The sequence below is a fragment of the Alligator mississippiensis genome, chromosome 4 (genome assembly GCF_030867095.1).
Source record: "Alligator mississippiensis isolate rAllMis1 chromosome 4, rAllMis1, whole genome shotgun sequence".
NCBI classification, from domain to species: Eukaryota; Metazoa; Chordata; order Crocodylia; family Alligatoridae; genus Alligator; species Alligator mississippiensis.
This window is the reverse complement of record NC_081827.1, coordinates 69321818-69340986: the sequence shown is the minus strand read 5'-3', so window position 1 is coordinate 69340986 and position 19169 is coordinate 69321818. Positions and strand designations below refer to the sequence as shown.

The 19169-nt window shown below is 42.4% G+C and overlaps 1 protein-coding gene across 3 annotated transcripts in view; it reads right to left on the bottom strand.

Moving 5' to 3' along the window:
• The window catches only part of RAP1B (RAP1B, member of RAS oncogene family), a 60474-nt gene that overhangs the window by 21238 nt on the left and 20067 nt on the right, over window positions 1-19169 (bottom strand). For 2 of the 3 annotated variants that reach the window (XM_019493343.2, XM_006267067.4), the window contains exons 2-3: window positions 10969-11055; window positions 1913-1981 (exon numbers count right to left, since the gene is read on the bottom strand). In XM_019493343.2, the coding sequence (XP_019348888.1) occupies window positions 1913-1981; window positions 10969-11025 (126 nt within the window). In that variant the 5' untranslated portion in view covers window positions 11026-11055. Of the gene's footprint in view, window positions 1-1912; window positions 1982-8286; window positions 8441-10968; window positions 11057-19169 lie in introns of those variants that run through there. The other variant, XM_014595885.3, reaches the window with a different exon arrangement.

The window sequence follows — 19169 nt, the reverse complement described above, 5'->3', positions numbered from 1 at the left end:
TTGGTTTGCCAATTGAGAACTGACAGCCTTGCTCTGCAAATTCATACCTATAGTGAATTTTTTTGCACGTGTATAAGCAACACAAATTTATTCAGAAGTGAGCCTAAGATTGAAGGAGGACAATGAAGATTAGGTTTTCATGTCCTTTGCTCCTTTTACATTCTTCTGATTCTGAGAAAAATTAAATCCTATCAGCAAGAAATATTCACTTCAAACTACCTGTACAGGGAAGCTGTTAAGTAGAATTAGTTTCCTTTATGAAGGTATCTTTGGGAAATGAATTTCAAGCTTGAAATTTCAACCCAACACTACGCCTAAATAAATCAGATATGTAATCATTGAATTAAAGTTTTAAAGAAACAAATGTTATAAATAAAGCAAATCATAAGCTTAAAATATTTTGTGAAAGTTATATCAAGTTAAGATGCCAAAATGTTTTCTAACACACAAGCTATGAAGATGGCTAAAAATACCACCACTCAGTACCAGTTTTCTCCCTCAATTCAAGAATCAGGTCAATTCAGAGAACAAGAAAATTAAGGAACTTCCTTAGTCAGTCCAGACCCGCACCTAATGAGGCAGATTGTTTTTTGTTTTAATGAGGTTTTTCAGCAAGATATTTATAATGATAAATCAATGATTTTGTTTCCTGAACCCACCTGACTTTTACATAGCTCATAAAACAGCTAAAGGTTCTATCTAATCTTGTTTGAAAGTTGATTTGGAAGATGTCAAGTGTTTTAAGATGACCTCCCAAATGATGAAAACACAGTACAGAAAATGTTTTGCCATACTTGTAATGTCTGCCTTCATTTTGGTGTAGTATAGTACAGGGGACAAACCAATCTGTGGCTCAAAATTCCTGTCCCTGTTCGTAGAACATATTTTAAGCAGCACGTTGCCGCGTCAATTTTTCTTTCTGGTATATTAATTTCAGCTTCAAATCAAGTTTTGTATGCCCAGCAGGCAGCACTACTGCAGTGACTCCAGTCAATGGTAATCAAGTAAAGCCACAAAATGCAGGATTATCCTTTTGGCTCTCAGTGATCCTTCTTTGGAGCAGTCACCTTGCTGACAGAGAAGCAAGCTAGATGGGGGGGGGGGGGGGGGGGGGCCTAGATGAAACAGGCAAGGGTTAGATGGGCCCTACACCTCCAGGCTGCAGACAGGTGTTACACATGGTGCTAGACAACTCTAGAATAGCCATTTCATTGCTCTGCAAAGCTAGCTATTTGTAGCAGAATGACTTTTCTTTTTTTTTTAAGACCACAAACTGCTTAAATGTCTATATGCTTACTATCTGCTGGGAACAGGGCAATTCAACCCTACAACAACTGAACTCGAGAGATCATCTAAAACAGCGGTTCCTAATCTGTGGTATGCAGACAACCTATCAAATGGTATGTGGTAACAGACTTTTATAATTACTTGATATGACAAAAATTTGCTAGTGGTACTTAAGGTTGAATTAAAAAATTTGATAGTACTTAATGTTGTATCATTTTAAATTGGTGGTGCATAATCTGTCAGTTTGGAAGCTGCTGACCTAGAATATTTACCACCATTCCAGGTTTACTGCATCAGAAACACAGTACTACAATCAATGTATCCCTGTAATGCACACCAAGTTAATTTACTTTGCTAGCCAGTAAAACTTTTAAAGTTTTCACCGCAGGATTTTAAAATTGGAGTTATCCTTTTAGACAGGCTCTTCAAAAGGAGGTCATCAGCAGAAAGCATACTGATATGTTTGAGCACCAGAGGCAGTGACCTAAAAGACTTGCACTTCCTGGACTTGACATGGATGTGCTATAAACGCCTTGCTTGTCATTTGTATTTTGATTGTCAAAATTTGCTAGCTTGTTCATTTCAGCATTTTAATATAGTATTATTGTGCATCTATTGCACGTACCTTTCTGTAAGAGTCTTCTATCGTTGGATCGTATTTTTCAACAAATATTCCTTGAACAAACTGTACTGTCTGTAACAAAAAGAGTGTTTCCATAAACAAACTTTTCTTGGGTGCATATATGAAACATCTTCAACACAAAGCATCTTTCCAGGTCTACATAAAAACTGCCAAAAGTATATTTGTTTTTATTGTAGGCACATGTATATTTGGGTAATGTTTCTGAACTGCTATAAAAAAAGTTGTACAAAAGAATTCCCTCCCCATGATTATTAAAGAAAATAAAAGTTAAAAGTCTACAGGCATGGTTATCTCAGACACATTTATATTTTATGTATGTCCCAAAATAGTTTGGTTGATTGTTTAAAAGCACAATGTGTGTTCATAGTATTGCGAGCACTGAAGTCACTAAGAAATCATTATTTAAGTATACTGGAAAAATCTTAATTAAAAAAAAAAAATCAGCAACAAAGAATTTAATAAATAAGAGTTACACATTTTGTTATGCACCCTTTAACCCAACATTCAGATTACAGACCTGTCAATAGCTGATTTTTCTGAATACAAATCTAAAATATGCAGCCTAGACTAACTGCCAGGCTTTTTTAGACTTCTAAACTATTCAGGCCAAGCCCTCTTCCTCTTTTTGCAACAGGATGTTCTGCTGCAAAGATGCAATGTATCAGGGCAAAATTCAAGCAGCTTATGAAAGACCACTCAAAATGGATCCATGCTGCAAAAGCTAATCTTTCTGCATGCCTGCTGAGCCTCTATGGGTCTAGCACAGTGGTTCTCAACCTCATTAGATTCAAGGCACCCCTCAGAAAATGCCAGGTCTGAAACTTTCACTCATTTTTTTTTTAATATGGAAAATAGGGACAGGCCATACAACTTCTGAGTGGTTATGGGCTGCAACACATGGTCCCATTCCTCCAATGCACAGTGGGTGAATCTTTCTGCACTGCACTAATACCCTCTAGTTGCAGGTTATTTTAGCCCTCCCACCTGGTATGAACTGCCCTGCCCCTAGGGGTGGAAGCAGGAAGCAGAAGTTTAAAGGAGGGGGGGATCCTGGAGATTTTGGCAGTAGCAAGAAAGCAATGTGGGGAGCACCATGCAGACCAGGAACCTGGGGGGCCACAGGTTAACTCTCCAGGGCCACATGTGGCCCACAGTCCAGGTCAGCATGTCTTTGGCCCTATGGATTCCTTTTTGAAATCTCTGGGTTTATCCTGTGAATTGTGTAGGTGTCTGCACACCTAACAGTGCTAATGTTGTATGGCACTCTGGTTTAGAATCATGGATCTAGTATCAGTGTACAGGGACCATGAATGACTGGTGCCTCCTGAGACTGGGGAGGCACCATTTGTAGGCAGCAGCACCGAGCAGAGACCACCTGCAGATGCTGGCAGCGGTGAGGGGGAGCAGGTGGCGGGAGGTGACCGCCTGCAGATACCGGGGGGGGGGGGGGGGGGGGGGGGGCGGCACATGTGCCCCCCTCGTATCCTCCCTACACCTTGCCTATAACAGGAACTACAGAAGTCCTGCTCTGTTGAGCCAACTAAAATAGCCTTAGCAGAAAGTTTGCCTACTAATGTCTTTTTCTTATAAAAACAGGTTTTGTTTTGGTCCTGCAGGCTTTTGACCTAAGCTGAAGTGAGTACTAAAAACCTAGAAATTCTGAAACCCAGAATTACTTTCCCAGCACGCACAGGAATTCTGAATTATAGGTCAGGGTTACCAAGATTTTCCATGATGCAAGATCTATTTTACAATATCTTGTTATTGACATATCTCTGTAGTTGGAAGATACGTTGGATGTGCCCAAAATCTTATCTTCATATCTCTGCTAACTATAAAGTTGTGTCTAAATAAGAGAGACCCAGTGCAATCTCATTTTTAAAAACAACACACTGCAAACCAAGTGACCTTATTATAGCAAACACCATCTTTCAATAATCTTTTTTTCCTGGCCCCACGAGGGTTTGTTATAAATGAGGTTGTAATTGTATTACACAAGCAAATCTTGCCCCTCACATATTCCCTAAACCATTATAGCTACAACACTACTACAATTTTTTCCACAGCCTGGACAGTATTTTATTAGACTTTCCCGGACACCTTCCGTCTCATTCATAGTTATGTAACGTTTGTTACAACTGCACAGGTTGCTTGCATAGGAAGTTTAATGTGTTTACACGAGCCCTTTAAATACAAGTTAAAAATGCAGGAGACGACAATATGGTACAAACAAACCACTGTCCACAAACTATTAGCAAGTGTTTTGCAGGTTGATGTTCTAGAGTCACCCTAGGTTTGTCCAGTGGGAAATAAACTTTCTAGGAGGCAGACAAATTTAGGAACAAATAAAACATTGCCTACTGTCAGTTTTGCGTTAGTGTTGTTGCATTAAGCTTAGGGCCCCTACACATAAATGTAGGCCTACCACACTAGTCATTGCTCAAAAAAGACATCCTTTGCTCAAGTGAATTCAGTCTGTAATCTAAACCAGTGTTTCTCAACCCATGGGTCGCAAGAATATATGAAAGGGTTGCAAAAAAACCCCCACAACTTTACAATGGATTCTCCTTTAAAAGAGAAAAACATGGGAAACTGTGGCTGCTATAGTTTCAGCCTGCAAGTGGCTGCTTGGGCTCCCTCCCCATGTCCCCTACGCTGCCCCCCCACCTCCTTCCAGCCCCAGACACCCACCTTCTGCCCCACACACCGGGGGGGCAGGGGGGACTGGGGCAGGACTAGCCAATGTTTACAAATGGGTGGTGGTACAAAAAAGATTGCAAACCACTGATCTAAAAGATATGCAACATGTTGAGTTTAATTGCAGGAAACATCAAAGATAAGACATAATGCAGGACTGAGTTGCAAGGGAATAGCTTATCAAGGGGGAGATCTGCAAGTCATTGGCGTGATGGTAATCAAAACTAATGATCTAAATCACCATTTTTAAGTTTGATTTAAAACATGCAAATCAACCATCGTGTCACCACTTACCACCTCAAAATTATGTAAAACTGCCAAAAACAGCCTTCTCTTTCACCCCATCAGTCCTCAGTTTCTCCCCAACTTTCTTCTCCACTCAGAAGATAATTTCATGTTTTTATATAGGATTTCCTGAATAAGGGCGTCTCCATCTACATTCGTGCTACAACTCTCCCTCTCTGCTCTTAATGCACATTGCTGCTGCACTTTCTAAGCTTGAGACCCAAGGGGACTTTGGACCTAAATTCTGTGGCACACTGGCACAAGAGACTGAAAATTCTATTAGATATGAAAATAATTAAATAGAATCAGTAAGTAGCCACCCACCCCAACACATTTTCTAGAACTATACTATTAATGTCATTAACATACTGCAAATTTCTATTGGTAACATGCAATTTTATTACAGAAGTTTCTATAAGCTCTGGCAGTTTGACACAGCTGAAATATCATTGCATCAAGGATGAATGTGCTTATCTAGAAGTTTCAAATAAAGTGATACAACAGATCAGTTTAGAAAGATCAAATACAATTTATACTAAAATGTTACTCTTCTTTACATTTCAGCCAACAATCCACTGAGATGAACAGGTTAGTTCAATCCTCTTACAACTATTGTCCAAGCTGCTTATAACCTCAGGAAGAGGCTACTCTCTCAACACAGACTTTCTAATTTAGCTTGACAGCCATGAGCATGGTTTATTTATTTAAGTACAGAAATTGTAGCACCATTCTGTGACAGCCAAAGATGCTGCCCTGTCAACAACAGCTTCTGCAGTAAGATCCTCACCCAAACTATGATATACTCAGTAACAGGTTCTCCAAGATACATCTATCCCACAGTAGCTGCACTACCTATTCTACACATGAGACTGCATTATTTTTAACTACAGCATCCACTGGGGTTATACATCTACTTTGGTTGTGTCCACACATGCACTTTAATGTGCATTAGCCTATTTTAATATGCATTAAAGCATGACAAAAACATGCTCTTTAGCTAATGCACATTAAAATAGGCTAATACACCTTTTTCTAGTACCTCCCAGTAGAGGCACTAGACTTAATGCGTATTATCTAAAGTGCATTAATGAATGTGCAGACATGCCTTTTGTGCCTACTTGTGATTCTAAGTGATCACAACCCTCCTTCTGTTTCTTTCCAATTCAAAAAAGATCCAAACTCGCTGACGACTCCAAAAATATGAATGTAAAGATTCATACCGACTATACTACAAAGCAAGTAAAAAAGTTTACTTTGAAGTACATTGATTTTAAACACACAATAGTTTGTGAAGATGAGAAAAACAGATTTCATCTGCAGTGATTGTAGGACACACTCCTAAACCTAGCTTCACGCTTATTCCTAAGTCCAAAGAGTAGAGCTCAAAATATCAGTGGGTTATTTCACACTGTTGAAGACATCCAGTATTAGTCCATTCCTGAAGCAGGCAAAATACTGTAGCTCATTCTACATTATTCCAAGGCCAGTGAGGAGAGAGATACTAGATAACAAGTGTGATCCATTTGGAAATTTTCCACATACTCATGCAGCGCCGCCATAACCCCCCCCCCCCTTGTGCGAGGGTCTCAATCTAGCTTTCATCTTTTGAAGAGTGCAGTTTTGGGTAGATTTAATCAAATCTAATCACAGCTTAAGACCACCACCTGGGATTGAGACTTTTTAGGTGAGACTTCACTACCAAATGGTCCCTACAGAACGTCACATGAAAATTCAAGTGTCAGTGGTTGAAGCTTGGTCACTTCTGACCAAAGTGGAAACCATAAATAAAAAATAAATCAGCCATTTCAAAATTAGCTTGAGGACTGATGGAGGTCCCTAGCAAGAGTAGGTAGGATAAACATTTGTTCGAGGGTTAAGCAAGGATATTCTACTGTTAAGCAAGAAAAGATCAAACTTGACTGCACAGGCAGAATTCAAGCTGAATTGCCTTGCAGATCTTAAAGCCAATTGAAAAGGCAGTCCATTTCAAGCGATAGGAAAGATCTTCAGTACATACCATGCTGGTTTGCCCATGTTAAAGAACATCTTCCATTTAGTTGGATAATTCTTGTTTGTCTATTTCTTTTACCCTGCAAGAGGAATTTTTGGACCTGGAGAAAACAGTCCCTGTATGCTCCCTCAATCATCACTAACCACGTCAGATCCAGCAGCAGTGTGTGCAGACAAAAGTGCAGTTCCCCGCTGTAACTCAGAATGCTTTGCAGGAAGCACTGAGTTACAATGATCTCCTGAACCTAACAGAAGTTCACTGTTGGTTCCAGGGGGGAAGGGAATCTAGCTGCTGGCTGCCAGCCTGTAGCTGGTTTTCCCTAGCAACAGCCCCTCCACCCTGCCAGCCAGAGCTGTTTTCAGAATTGGAGGGAGAAAAAGGGAACTGAGGGAGCTTGTTCTAGGGGGTTCCCCCCCCCCCACCAGTGCTGGAGGGTGGGCTGGGAGAATTGGAGACCTTATACCTCAGAGATGGAAAGGGGGAGAGCTCCAATTCACCTACCCCACCCTCCAGTGGGGGCCAAAGAAGTCCCAAACTGAACTGCCTTGGCTCCCTTTCTCCACTCCCATTCTGCAACAACTCCAAAGCTGGCAGGCAGCACAGACACAAATTCTAGAAGACGTTATGTTTTGAAACATTTTCATCTGAACCCTTATGCAATGAGGGTTCAGATTTTCGCCCAATCAGCCACTTTTAAGTGGTCTCCAGCCGTGCACTTCTGTTTGGCCACAACTATAAACTGCTTTCTGTGGCCAGATTGGGTGAAAATTGTCACACTTTGTATGTACGTCAATAGTGTTGCAAGGTCAAAATCAGATGCATTCAACTCAGGAAGTTGAATATATGTTTTAGGTTGATCAGCCAAAACTGTCTTTCCAGTTGGGAGTTATGAGGATTTGTGGGTTTGTCTCCTTTATATTTTATATCCCTCTGGACATCAGGGGCAAAGACAAAATTTTCAAAATATGTTCCAGATAGGATGTGAGCTGAGGATCAAGAATTCTGCCACGTGGTGCTGGTGCTGACACTGATAGTAAACGAGTCTATCAAAGGGCTCCTTCACAGGAAAACTCCTTGGGATACACTTCTGTAGTAACTGCTTGCAAGTTAGAAAAATTGGAAGATACCTGCTCAGAAAATGTGAAGTTATTCACCACTCTTGAGAGCCATCTAAGCTGTTCCATGTTCAGAGTTTGATAGCTTCCAAAACAGAAGATGGATGTGTTCCTTTCTGTCAGCTTACATAATGCATTGTGTGATAATGCCCCATCAGGATCCACACTTTTGAGTTTTGAACAACAGGCAATTAAGTCATACATGCTAGTCTAAGTGTGGATGGCCATAACATCCGAGGACAAGGTACCTGGTATTTGTAGGTTTGCCCAAGTTGGCTCCCCAATCTGGCCCCGATGCATCCATGATTAAAAAAAATTCATGGCTGAGTAAGCAATGGTACACCTCCAAACACATCCTGCAGTCTGGAAGTGGAATTATCACCTTGTTCATTTGGAATTTTACTGGAGAATAGGACAACCAAAACAAAAGATGAAGAAGTCACAAACAAAAGTTGATAAGCATTGTGTTCATACACACAAATATATGGCTTAGTAACCTCAGAAATGCTCACACCATCAGAGTACGTTTGGCTTCTATTCAAGTAACAGCAACTGAAAAAATCAACAGACCTAGGTTTGAAGAGGTACACACTATGACCTGGACTCTCAAGGCTTTCAGGAGCTCCTTATGATAACAGTATAAAATGTAGCTGAGTCAACAGTGAGAGAACAATCTAGGCTCCCATGATCTCCTGCTGGGATCTACATTTGATAAACCCTCCAGATAATGGCTGATATGAGAATAACTTCCCTTCTGAGATTTCCACTACTGCTAGGCACTTTAAAGATTCCCGATGCAATCCAAAGCTCAGGAATCGGTATTTTCTACTAGTACTAGCTGGTTCTACAATAAGCTTCTGGTATTTCCTGTGGGCCATATTGTTTACTAGATAGATATTTGTATCCTGTAAATAGCATCATAACTAGCATAAGGCCTTCTGCCTTAAAAGATGAGACAATAGAAGCATTACCTTAAATGAGGCCAAGTCCTTCAATTATAAGTAGTGAGAGAGAAGAGTTGGCAACTCTTAATATTTCCTTAGGAGCTACTACTATGGGTCCTAGACAAAACATCAAGGCCGCACCTGTTTGCAACAGGCTCTTATGCAAAGGATCCCTGAAGAGGAATGGGAAGGGGGTAAATCAAGATTTAGAAGTGTAGTTGATAGCTCTGAATAATGTCCAATGCCTGTTTGTTGTATACTAGCAGCCCACACCAAAAGGTAGGGAAAAACAGTTCCTAGAGGTGGGGGCAGGTTTCCAGTGACTGAACACTACAGTAAAACTCCCTGCATCTAAGGATAGAGAGCATTCCTCAGAGTAATTTGCCTTCCTTCAAGCTATTTTGACAGTTTACTCTAACAGTGGGATGAGATCCTCTGCTGTGCTTGGAACTTGTATGGTTCCCTATAAAAGGAAATTATTATGTACATTTTAAAGAACTATAATGCAGTCCATGAGAGCACAAGGCATTATTCCTGTTCTTTGGCTGAAGAGCACTATCCAAAGGACAAAGTACTGCAGAATCCATGCATCCTCTATGGCAGTGTTTTTCAACCCGTGGGTCACAAGAATATATGAAAGGGTCACAAACAAACTTTAAAAATGGATCAACACACTTTAAAAATTAATTCTCTTTTAAAGGAGAAAAAAAAACGTGAAATCACGGGTTTTCCCTTGCAGGTTGGCAGAGTTCCAGCCTGCAAGGCTGCTTGGGGCCCCCCATTCCCCACATCCCCCACTTCCCCACACACTGGGGGGCTTGGGCCTAGGGGTGGCAGGCAGTGGGTCAGGAGTGAGGGGCACCGGCAGGGCCAGGGGGCTGTTTTCTTCTTAAACTATTTACTGGGCTGGGACTGGCCACTGATGTTTACAAGTGGGTCCTGGTACGAAAAAAGTTGAGAACCACTGTTCTATAGTATTTCAGATCCCTAGGGCCAGAAGATCCAACTTACTGTGCAGTCAAATGATTCTGGAGCCCTACCAGATAGGGACTAGGCCACCTATTATTTATGTTCTTGCAACCATCTGGCCTACCTTGATGCATATTTCCTTCAACTATTTCTTATTCTCCTGTGAAATTTCAGATGGGTAGGTCTCGCCCAACTAAAAACTAGATATAGAAAACAGGTCTTCTTCATAAAACTGAGGGGTTGGTAGACTTTTTTTGGATACAGTGTATACTAAAGGGCAGGGCTAGGATTCAGAGAGACCTAGATGAATTGGAGTATTGGACCAAAAAAATCTCATGAGGTTCAATAGGGACAAGTGGTGATTATATCACCACTATGCTGGTGAACAGAAACAAGGAAATATTAGGGTGTGAACAGAAGATACCATTGTCTAACTAGCTGGCAGGTTTATCCAGACACAGCACTGACTGGACTCAGAATCTAAGTCCTGGTTCTATTTATATTTACAGCTCCCTGATCCTTTGAGCTAGGCAAATCATTTCACCTTAGTAGCCAAAATTTCTCATCTGTGAAAGGATAATGATACTTGGCTTCAATTGCAAAACAGATTTATGACGTAAGAGAACTGTACAAGGGCTAGGTATTATTAGCAAAAAACAGATGGATAAAGTCAAACATCTCTCAGATTCCAATTTTAAGCTTCAAGCTGAGACCATATAGAAGACTGAGTTGTTGTTAACATTTTAAACTTAAGCACTCTTTTTAATACCAAAAGGATCTGATTTCCAGAAATTGAATAAGCATACTTTCTTGCACAAAAGTAGTTACAGCTGATGTCTATGCACAAACCACCGGAGGCAGAGACGAACATTGTCAAGTGACTATCTAGCAATATATACTCACAAGTCACAGTATGTTTATGAATGTACATCTACCTGCTTACTGAGAAGACCTTATAAGCAGCATGCCCACTAAAAGAGAAAAATTACTTATAGTAGTTAAAGAAATACTACTTACCAGAGCAGACTTTCCAACACCTCCCGAACCAAGAACCACTAGCTTGTATTCACGCATGATGGAATCGTTGGCTTAGCCCCTTGATACCTAAAATATACAATAAATTACTTAGCAATCCGTTAGTTTAGATCTTTATTTTACAGTGTCTTTATGTTAGCAGTTAATACCTATCCAATTGACAAACAACAAAAAGCTCTTTTTAACTTTAATTTTATATCCACTAACTGCAGAATAGATACCACTCACTACATGAGAAATAACCATTATTATTCACAATGTTACTTTCAGGGTTAATATCTATAATGCAGTTTATCACTTACCCACATAGTAAAAAAAGAATCTTTCAGAATATTTTCTTCACCATCAGAACAGGTAAGCGGGTATCTTTTAAAAGAACCGTTTCTCACTCAGTGCTGAAGTGTTCAGTGAATATTTGTGAATGGGACCTGTGCTAAGCTTCATTAAAAAACTTCTAGTTTTCCAGCTCCCCAAAACTTGTGCCCACTTATCTCCAGCCCCCAGGCTGCCCTCCACAAAGTTAGACACAACCCCACAGCCCATTTCTCTCCCTCATCTTTGCCAATACTATGTAAAAGCAGCTCTGCTACTTTTCATGCTAAAATCAATCCACAACTAAGCAGTTTGGCACCAGGAACATTTAGCTGGGTGTGCGGGGGCAGGAAGCAAGGAAGTAATCAGCAGGCTGCTCCCTGCTAATGGACACTCCACTGAGCCAGGGTATCAAATCTTTTGTTTAAGGGCATTTTGTCCACTGCTTTATAGATTTCATAGACATTAGGGCTGGAAGGGACCTCACAAGATCATCGGGTCCAGCCCCCTGCCCAAAGGGGCAGGAAGTGAGCTGGGGTCAGATCACCCCAGGAAAACAAGCATCCAAGTGTGTCTTAAAAGGTATCCAGAGTAGGTGCTTGCACCACTTCTGGGGGGAATCTATTCCAGACTTTGGAGACTCAGACGGTAAAGAAGTTTTTCCTTAATGTCCAGTCTAAAACTGTCTTCCAGCAATGGTCTTCCTGTTTGTTCCATCTGTGGTTCTCTTGTGAACCCTGTCCAACTTATCTACAATTTGGTTAGAATGCTGACACCTCAACTAGATGCAGTATTTCACTACTGGTGTCACCAGTGTTGTTGGAGAGGGTAAAGTCTCTACTCCTACCCACTTGTCCCACTATATGCATCCAAGGATCAAACAGAGTTCAGAGTGGACAAATCAAATAACCCTTAAATTCTTTTAAGAGATGCTACTTTTCAGATACTCTCTCTTACTTTTTCTTTCATGATCATGGCTTTTTAGTCGAGCAATGGACCCCTCTTAAAGAATGCTCTTAAAAAAGAGTTACCTTGTGTAAGATGACGAGCCTTCTCCACTACAAAGTGACCTATAATTTTAGAAACTAATAATTTGTTTTTATTACTAGCTATACAAGATCTTTATTATGGATGCAAGTCCCCCATGATAATACAAGGGTTCCAATTTGATTCAGGGCAATTAAAGGGTCTCCTGATTTGATTCGGAGATTCAGTTGCCAAATGAGGCCAAATCTCTGCTGAATCAAATCAGTGACCGAAGCTTCACACAGCCCTACTGCATAGATTCATAGATTGTAAGGATGGAAGGGACCCTGGAAGATCATCAGGTCCAGTCCCCTGCACCACGCAGGAAAAACAACTGGGGGTCAAGTAACCCCATCAGGGTGACTGTCTAGTCTCCTCTTGAAGATTTCCAGGGTAGGTGATTCTAACAGTTAAATCAGGGGTAGGCAATTATTTCAGGTGGAGGGCCGCTTACTGAGTTTTGGCAAGCCATCGAGGGCCGCATGACAGGCCGCCAGGGGCAGATAACTATTAATTTTCTAAATTTTTTAGGGGCCCCACGGGCTGGATAGAACAGCCTGGCGGGCCGCATCTGGCTCACAGGCCGCATTTTGCCCACCCGAGTTAAACAGTACACAAGCATCCTGAGGCCAGCCTTCCTTTTACCCTGCCTACTGTCATGTCAGTCCATTGACAAAAGTATGCTATCTTTCAGGGAATGGCTGCTAAAAGGCACTAGAATATCACAATACCACATCTGAAATAATCTAAATAGGCTCATCAAATAAAGGACTGCTACCCTAATATTCTCTGCTGTACATGCATTAGGGATATTTGTAGCACTGATGTCTCTTTGCTCTGCATTCTCTTCCCATCCTCCCCTTCATATTAGAGTCAGCTACAAGGTACTATCATCATTTCAGATGGTAAAACATTCACTTATCACACAGGTATGCATGTTTTCATCCAAAATTTCAAACTGAACACTGGCAGCACAGAAGGCAAAAGAAGAAATATAGTAACAGACAAAACAGAGGAGTAGCTTTTAGCTCCATGATACATTTACCTGAATTAATGCTCAAGATTTCCATACATGAAGTTTTACATTCAGAGAGTATAATGCAAAAGAACATCCCTAGCGAACACACTGCAATTACTCAAATACAAGTCGACCCCCTCTCCTCCCCCCCCCCAACCAGTATTGGGAAAAAAGCCCCTCAATCTTGCATTCATATATGAAGAAACCTCAATAAATACAGTCCATCTTTGAATTGCTGCTAAAAGCAGCATGTACTCAGTAATGGAAACCAACTATGAAGCTGATTAAATGCAGCCAACATTAAGCGTGACTATAAAATACATGGCCCATATTGTGCAAACCTTTTTTTTTTTTATGCCATTCCAAAATTTGGGTTCCCAACACAGCTCCTAGCACCAGCAAATGGTTCACCTGTCCGTTGCAAACATGCCAATTAGCAACCTATCAGAATAAGAAACATGGGTATCTTAGTGCCCACTGAGCACAGTCCCCCTCAGCACCGACTCTTTTAAAGTCATGGTGAGATACTAACTTTTGACTTCCTCTTCACTCCCACAGCTAAGCTGCACCTTTCCTTCCCATTTCCAATGATTCCCATTTCTTCACCAGCCTTAAATGTCCAGCAAACATCACCAAATGGGGCCCCAAATAGTTTGCCTAGAATCCCCCCTTTCTCAGCCTGTCACATAGAATTGGTGTGGCCCACCCTCCATGATGCGGAACTGGACCAGGTTGCCTTGCACCTCATTTGCATATCAACTTCTGGAGAATCCCAAGACTCGTGACAAGAACACCCAGTTCCAGTCATGAGCGATGGCTAATTATCACATGGATCCTTTGTGTGTGGGGGGGGCAGGGTGGTATCTGGAGTACACACATACTGAATAGCACTGAGCTATGAGGTCACCATGGCCTGAAATGTAGTCGACTCTGCTAGGACCCAGCCTGGGAACTATATGGTATATTGTAAGCCTTTCGGCTTTAGACTAATATCATGCATAGTTTGTGTTATACACAAGTAGGTGCCAAAATACTCCCTGAAAGTGTGTTTGTGGAATACCCATGCTAAAACTTGCAGCAGTTTTTAGAAAGTTAAAATGCATCGATTATGGATCAACTAAATCTATGGGTACCACATGCAAAGGACTGCAACTGTTTATTTCAAGGCCTTCCCTCTCCCCACCCCCACATTTGCTCCTCATTTCTAAAGTGCCAAGAGAGCAGGGTCTGACAGTGAGGAGAAGGAGCTACAGATGGAAGCAGTTGGCAAAGGGGCTACATGACCCCCAGGTTTATTTTTCCCTGCTGTAGTAGTGGAACTGGGGGCAAAATTAAGACAAACCTCTAAATAATTAAATTCTATATATAGAAAATTTATAAATTTTCCAGGGATTAAATTTAATCTTATAAAGCAGATTCATCTTGTATTTGAGTAAATATGATACTTCATTTCCAGTCTGTTTTACATTAGGAGTGAGCAATTAAACACTAAATTACACTTGCGGTGCATTATCCCCAGTTTTTAAAGCCGTTTGCAACAATTTTATTCAACAAATTAAGAAGAAAACAACTTTTCCTTAGGGTAATAAATGAGTTTTACAGTGCTAAAGTTTATGCGATAACTACTTTTAGAGATGCACTGATGCATTGGTCCCCTATCGGATCGGCACTAATATAGGGAAAAATGACAGCATCAGCAACTGGCTTTTTGGGGCTGATGTGGCCAGTAAGTGCCCCAGCCCCAGCCCGCAGAGGCACCCCACCTCCTGGGGTGCATGCAGTGGCAGGAGCCGCTCCCCTCCACCCCCGAAATGAGCCGCTCACAGCTCCGTCCCGCACCCCACCCCAGCTGTGTCCAGCCCCAGCTTCTCCCTCACCTCAGGGGCCTCAATCTGCACCCCCCAACACCCCTTCCCTCCCCCCCACAGCAGACTTACTGTTCTCCAAGCTGCCGGGCTGCTTATTGGAATTGGATCAATATAGGCCGATACGGCTCGTTAAAAGTCAGCCATTGGTATCAGCCCAAAAAAATCTGTATCAGTTCACCCCTAACTACTTTGTTACAAGATAGCAGTAACAAGAGATGCAGACAGCAGTATTTAAGTGAATACAACATGTATTCTCTTATGAACGCTTACATTTTGTCATCTTTTCAAGTCAAATGCTATGATAAAATACTATTTCTGTAGGAACTACTATGCTAACACAGACCAAAAACTTCAGCAACAAAATTCTTTTGGGGCTAGTACTTCGGAGTGGAATGTGCAAACTCCAGAAGCATAAAGCTCCTGAAGAAGGAAGGTGAGGCCCCTGAAATAAGTATTAAAAAAAAAAATCCCAGTTTTTATCTGAAAACTGACTGAATGCTTAGTCATTAAATTAGTTAGCATAAAAGCACTTCAAGAGCTGCAATAAATGCTTGATACACATTTCACTTACTACCTGCGTGTGCATATACACCGCATATTTCATTAAAATGCGAACAACAGGCAATCATGCTATCTACGTAGGTAGCCAACAGCCTGGACACTCCCAACTGCATTTTTAGCTGCAGACAGAAACCAAAACAAGTTGCTGGTTAATTCTGTTCTTGTGCAACACACTGCCACGTGGGAGATCAGTTACGCATCTAAAAAAAATTCTAACACCTTTAGCAAGCAACAGTTGGGAGCACAGGGAGGTGAAAACAGGCAAACAGAACTAACTAGATGCTCAATAAAAATCAATACAGAAGGTATTCCTCCAGGCTAGTAAAGTTGTAATAAGCATCATTAGTAATTCTAGTGCATCTTACATGGAAGTGAACCATTTCAGGCAGATATGGGTTTGGGGATTACAGAACAGAACATCTTTCCAATCCTTCCTCTGAGACATTTGGTGTCCTCCCTGTACTAAACTATTTCAATTGCAGATCCTACTAACTAGCAGAACCCATTTACATGTCATTACAACACTCCTCACTTTGATCTGCCCATTAAGCAGTTCTCTAGAATAGAGATGCAATACTTCAGTGCATCACTATGATATGCAGGATCAAGCCTAATGACATTCAGCTATTTCACTAATCACTTTTTGCAGAAACATTCAAATGATACAATTATCCAATAATTCCTTTCATTTTGGGGATATGCCACTAGAATGAGGCTGCAAATTCAGTGGGAATGTTACAAGGTAAAAAACAGGGTAGAGTCTGAAGGAACTAGGAGAGTTAAAAGCAGTGAACTTGCAGGACGTTGAAAGAATCAGAGACATTTGCTTGTCATAGACAAAGATTTAAAGCAACAATTTTTGCACCTGGAAGCCTGCAATAGAGGTGCACTGATAAAAGGAAAATTAACATTACTGGCAATTGGCTTTTTTTGGCTGGTGTAGCTGATAATGTCACCAATAAATGTTGCATGTATGTGCGCAGCCACAGCTTGCATGTGGCCAAGAATGCAGCCTGGCAGTTTGAAGAGCCAGTAAGTCTGTGGCAGAGAAGGGGGGGGGGGGGGGCAGATCAAGGCCCCCCACAGTAAAGAGAGTGGGGCAGGTGCTATCCAGCCAGGGTGGTGAATGCGACTCCACGGGCTGTTCATCCAGGGGGTGCAGGTGGTAGGGAGGGGAGGCGGCTCCCCAATGCTGCACCCCCCCCCGGGAGGCATGGGGGGCCTGTGCCCCCCAGATTTGTAAGTGGGTCAAGGGCGGGCTGCCCACTACAGGCTCAGGGCCAGGGGCTGTGCTGACCTCTTTCCAGCAGAGAGACTGTGCTCAGGGTGGGCGGTGGGAACAGCAGCAGTGCTGGGAAGGGTGGCTATGGGGTGAGCTATAGCCACCCCAAAATTTCCCAGCACCACCACCTGCTCCAAGCACAGCTCTGGCCCAGACCCTCCTAAGGAAAGAGGCTAGTGCAAGCCCCTGGCCCCAAGCCCACAGCCTGCCCTTGCCTCACGCACAAATCCAGGGGGCACATGTCCCCATGCCCTAGGGATGCACGCAGCAGTAGGGAGCCACCCCACCTCTTCCCAACCCCTGCACAAGCTGCCCTCAGGCTTGCATTCACTGCCCTAGCTGGGTGGTGCCTGCCCCTGCCCCCACCCCCCCCCCTCTCCCTGTGGGGGCTTCAATATGCTCCCCCACACCTCTTCCCTCCTCCCCCCCAAGACTTACCAGCCAGATGCTGCTTTACAAGCTGCCAGGCTGCATTTCTGTATAATGGTTATCAAATCAGTATTGGCCGATATAGCTGGTTATATATCTGCTATCAGTACTGCCCAAGAAAATCTTTATCAGTTCACTCCTAGCTAGCAATGCTGCAAGCTACAAGCATTCAAAATATTTTTTTTTATATTGAAATGCAGAAGTCCACTTTCCCCTCTAAGTAGGGTGTTTAACATTAGCCCATATTCAAATTTATATTTTATTTCACTGCATACTGTTGTGGTCTGGTGGCAAGTTGCATACCTGCCTGCCTTTAGGAGAAATTTAAAACTCCCTTTTCAAGGCTCTCACTATAGCCAAAAAGCCTAGGTAAGCCTCATCTAATCTCCGATCTGTAATCAAACTAAACCCAGATTCAGACAATTTGGGCAGAAAACTCTGACCCCCATCTCTTTCCTCAGCTCAGTAAGGAAGCAATAAGCAACACATACTAGATCCCACCGTCCTTTCCCTTGGAGAGCTGCTTTATTATCATGCTCAGCCAGTTCTCCTCCAGCTAAACAAGAGGAACCTCAGGTCAGCATACCTACATCAGTGTAGAGCAGGGGCCCTCAGAGCACCCCTGCGTAATTTTTTTGAATTCAAGAGCACCCTTTGTAGATGCACAGGCCACTCCTCCCCCCCCCCCCCCCCAACATTTAGTTTAATGCATGAAGCCCCAGGGGCACCCCCGGCCCACTGGAAAGTGCAAAGGCAAGGGCTGCGTATACTGTGTCTTGTCTACCGTGGTGGCATTGACAGTCTCCTCCTGCAGCCCAGCAGGAGCAGCATCAAGGGACCCCTTCTGTCAGGCTGGGGTGCAGTCCAAGTCCCCACCTCCTGCCATAGCTACCACAGGTGCTTTCTGGCCTGGCTCTACATAGCCTCTCATTTAAACATAGTATAGGAGGGCAGTTCTACCTGCTGGCCAGGATGGGCACCATGGTTGAGGAATCACTGGTGCAGAGAACTTTAAACCAGCGTTCCTCAACCCGTGGGTCACGACCAAAACGTGGGTTACAAGAATATATAAAAGGGGTCGCAAACAAACTTTAAAAGTGGATTAACAAGCTTTAAAAATGAATTCTGCTTTAAAGGAGACAAACATGGGAAACTGTGGCTTTTCCCTTGCAGGCTGGCAGAGTTACAGCCTGCAAGGGGTTGCTTTGGGGCTCCCCATGCCCCACACATTGGGGGACTGGGAACTGGGGGTAGGGGCCATCGAATCAGGAGGAAGGGGCACTGGGTCAGGACTGGCCAATGTTTACAAATGGGTCCTGGTACCAAAAAAGGAGTTTAGAACCATTGCTTTAAACCACCTAACTCAGGTACCAGACAACAACCCAGCCACAGCACCATGAATCAGGTGCTTTACATCCAATAACTTCATCATAACTATCAGAATTCATATCAATACAGATGTCATTACTATGAAAATTGCTTTGTTATTAATGCCATCTCTGTGGACAAGGCCTCAATTACAGCTTTCCAAAACCAGGGACAACAGGTATCAATTAAATACCTGCTATGTGGTGTAAATACCTGCTATGTGGTCTACTATGTGGTGGAAATTGCTTGAGACTGGGATTTATTTGGGTTTAAGACTACCATTTGGCTAGGCTTAACTACTGAGAGTAGGGGAAGTGGA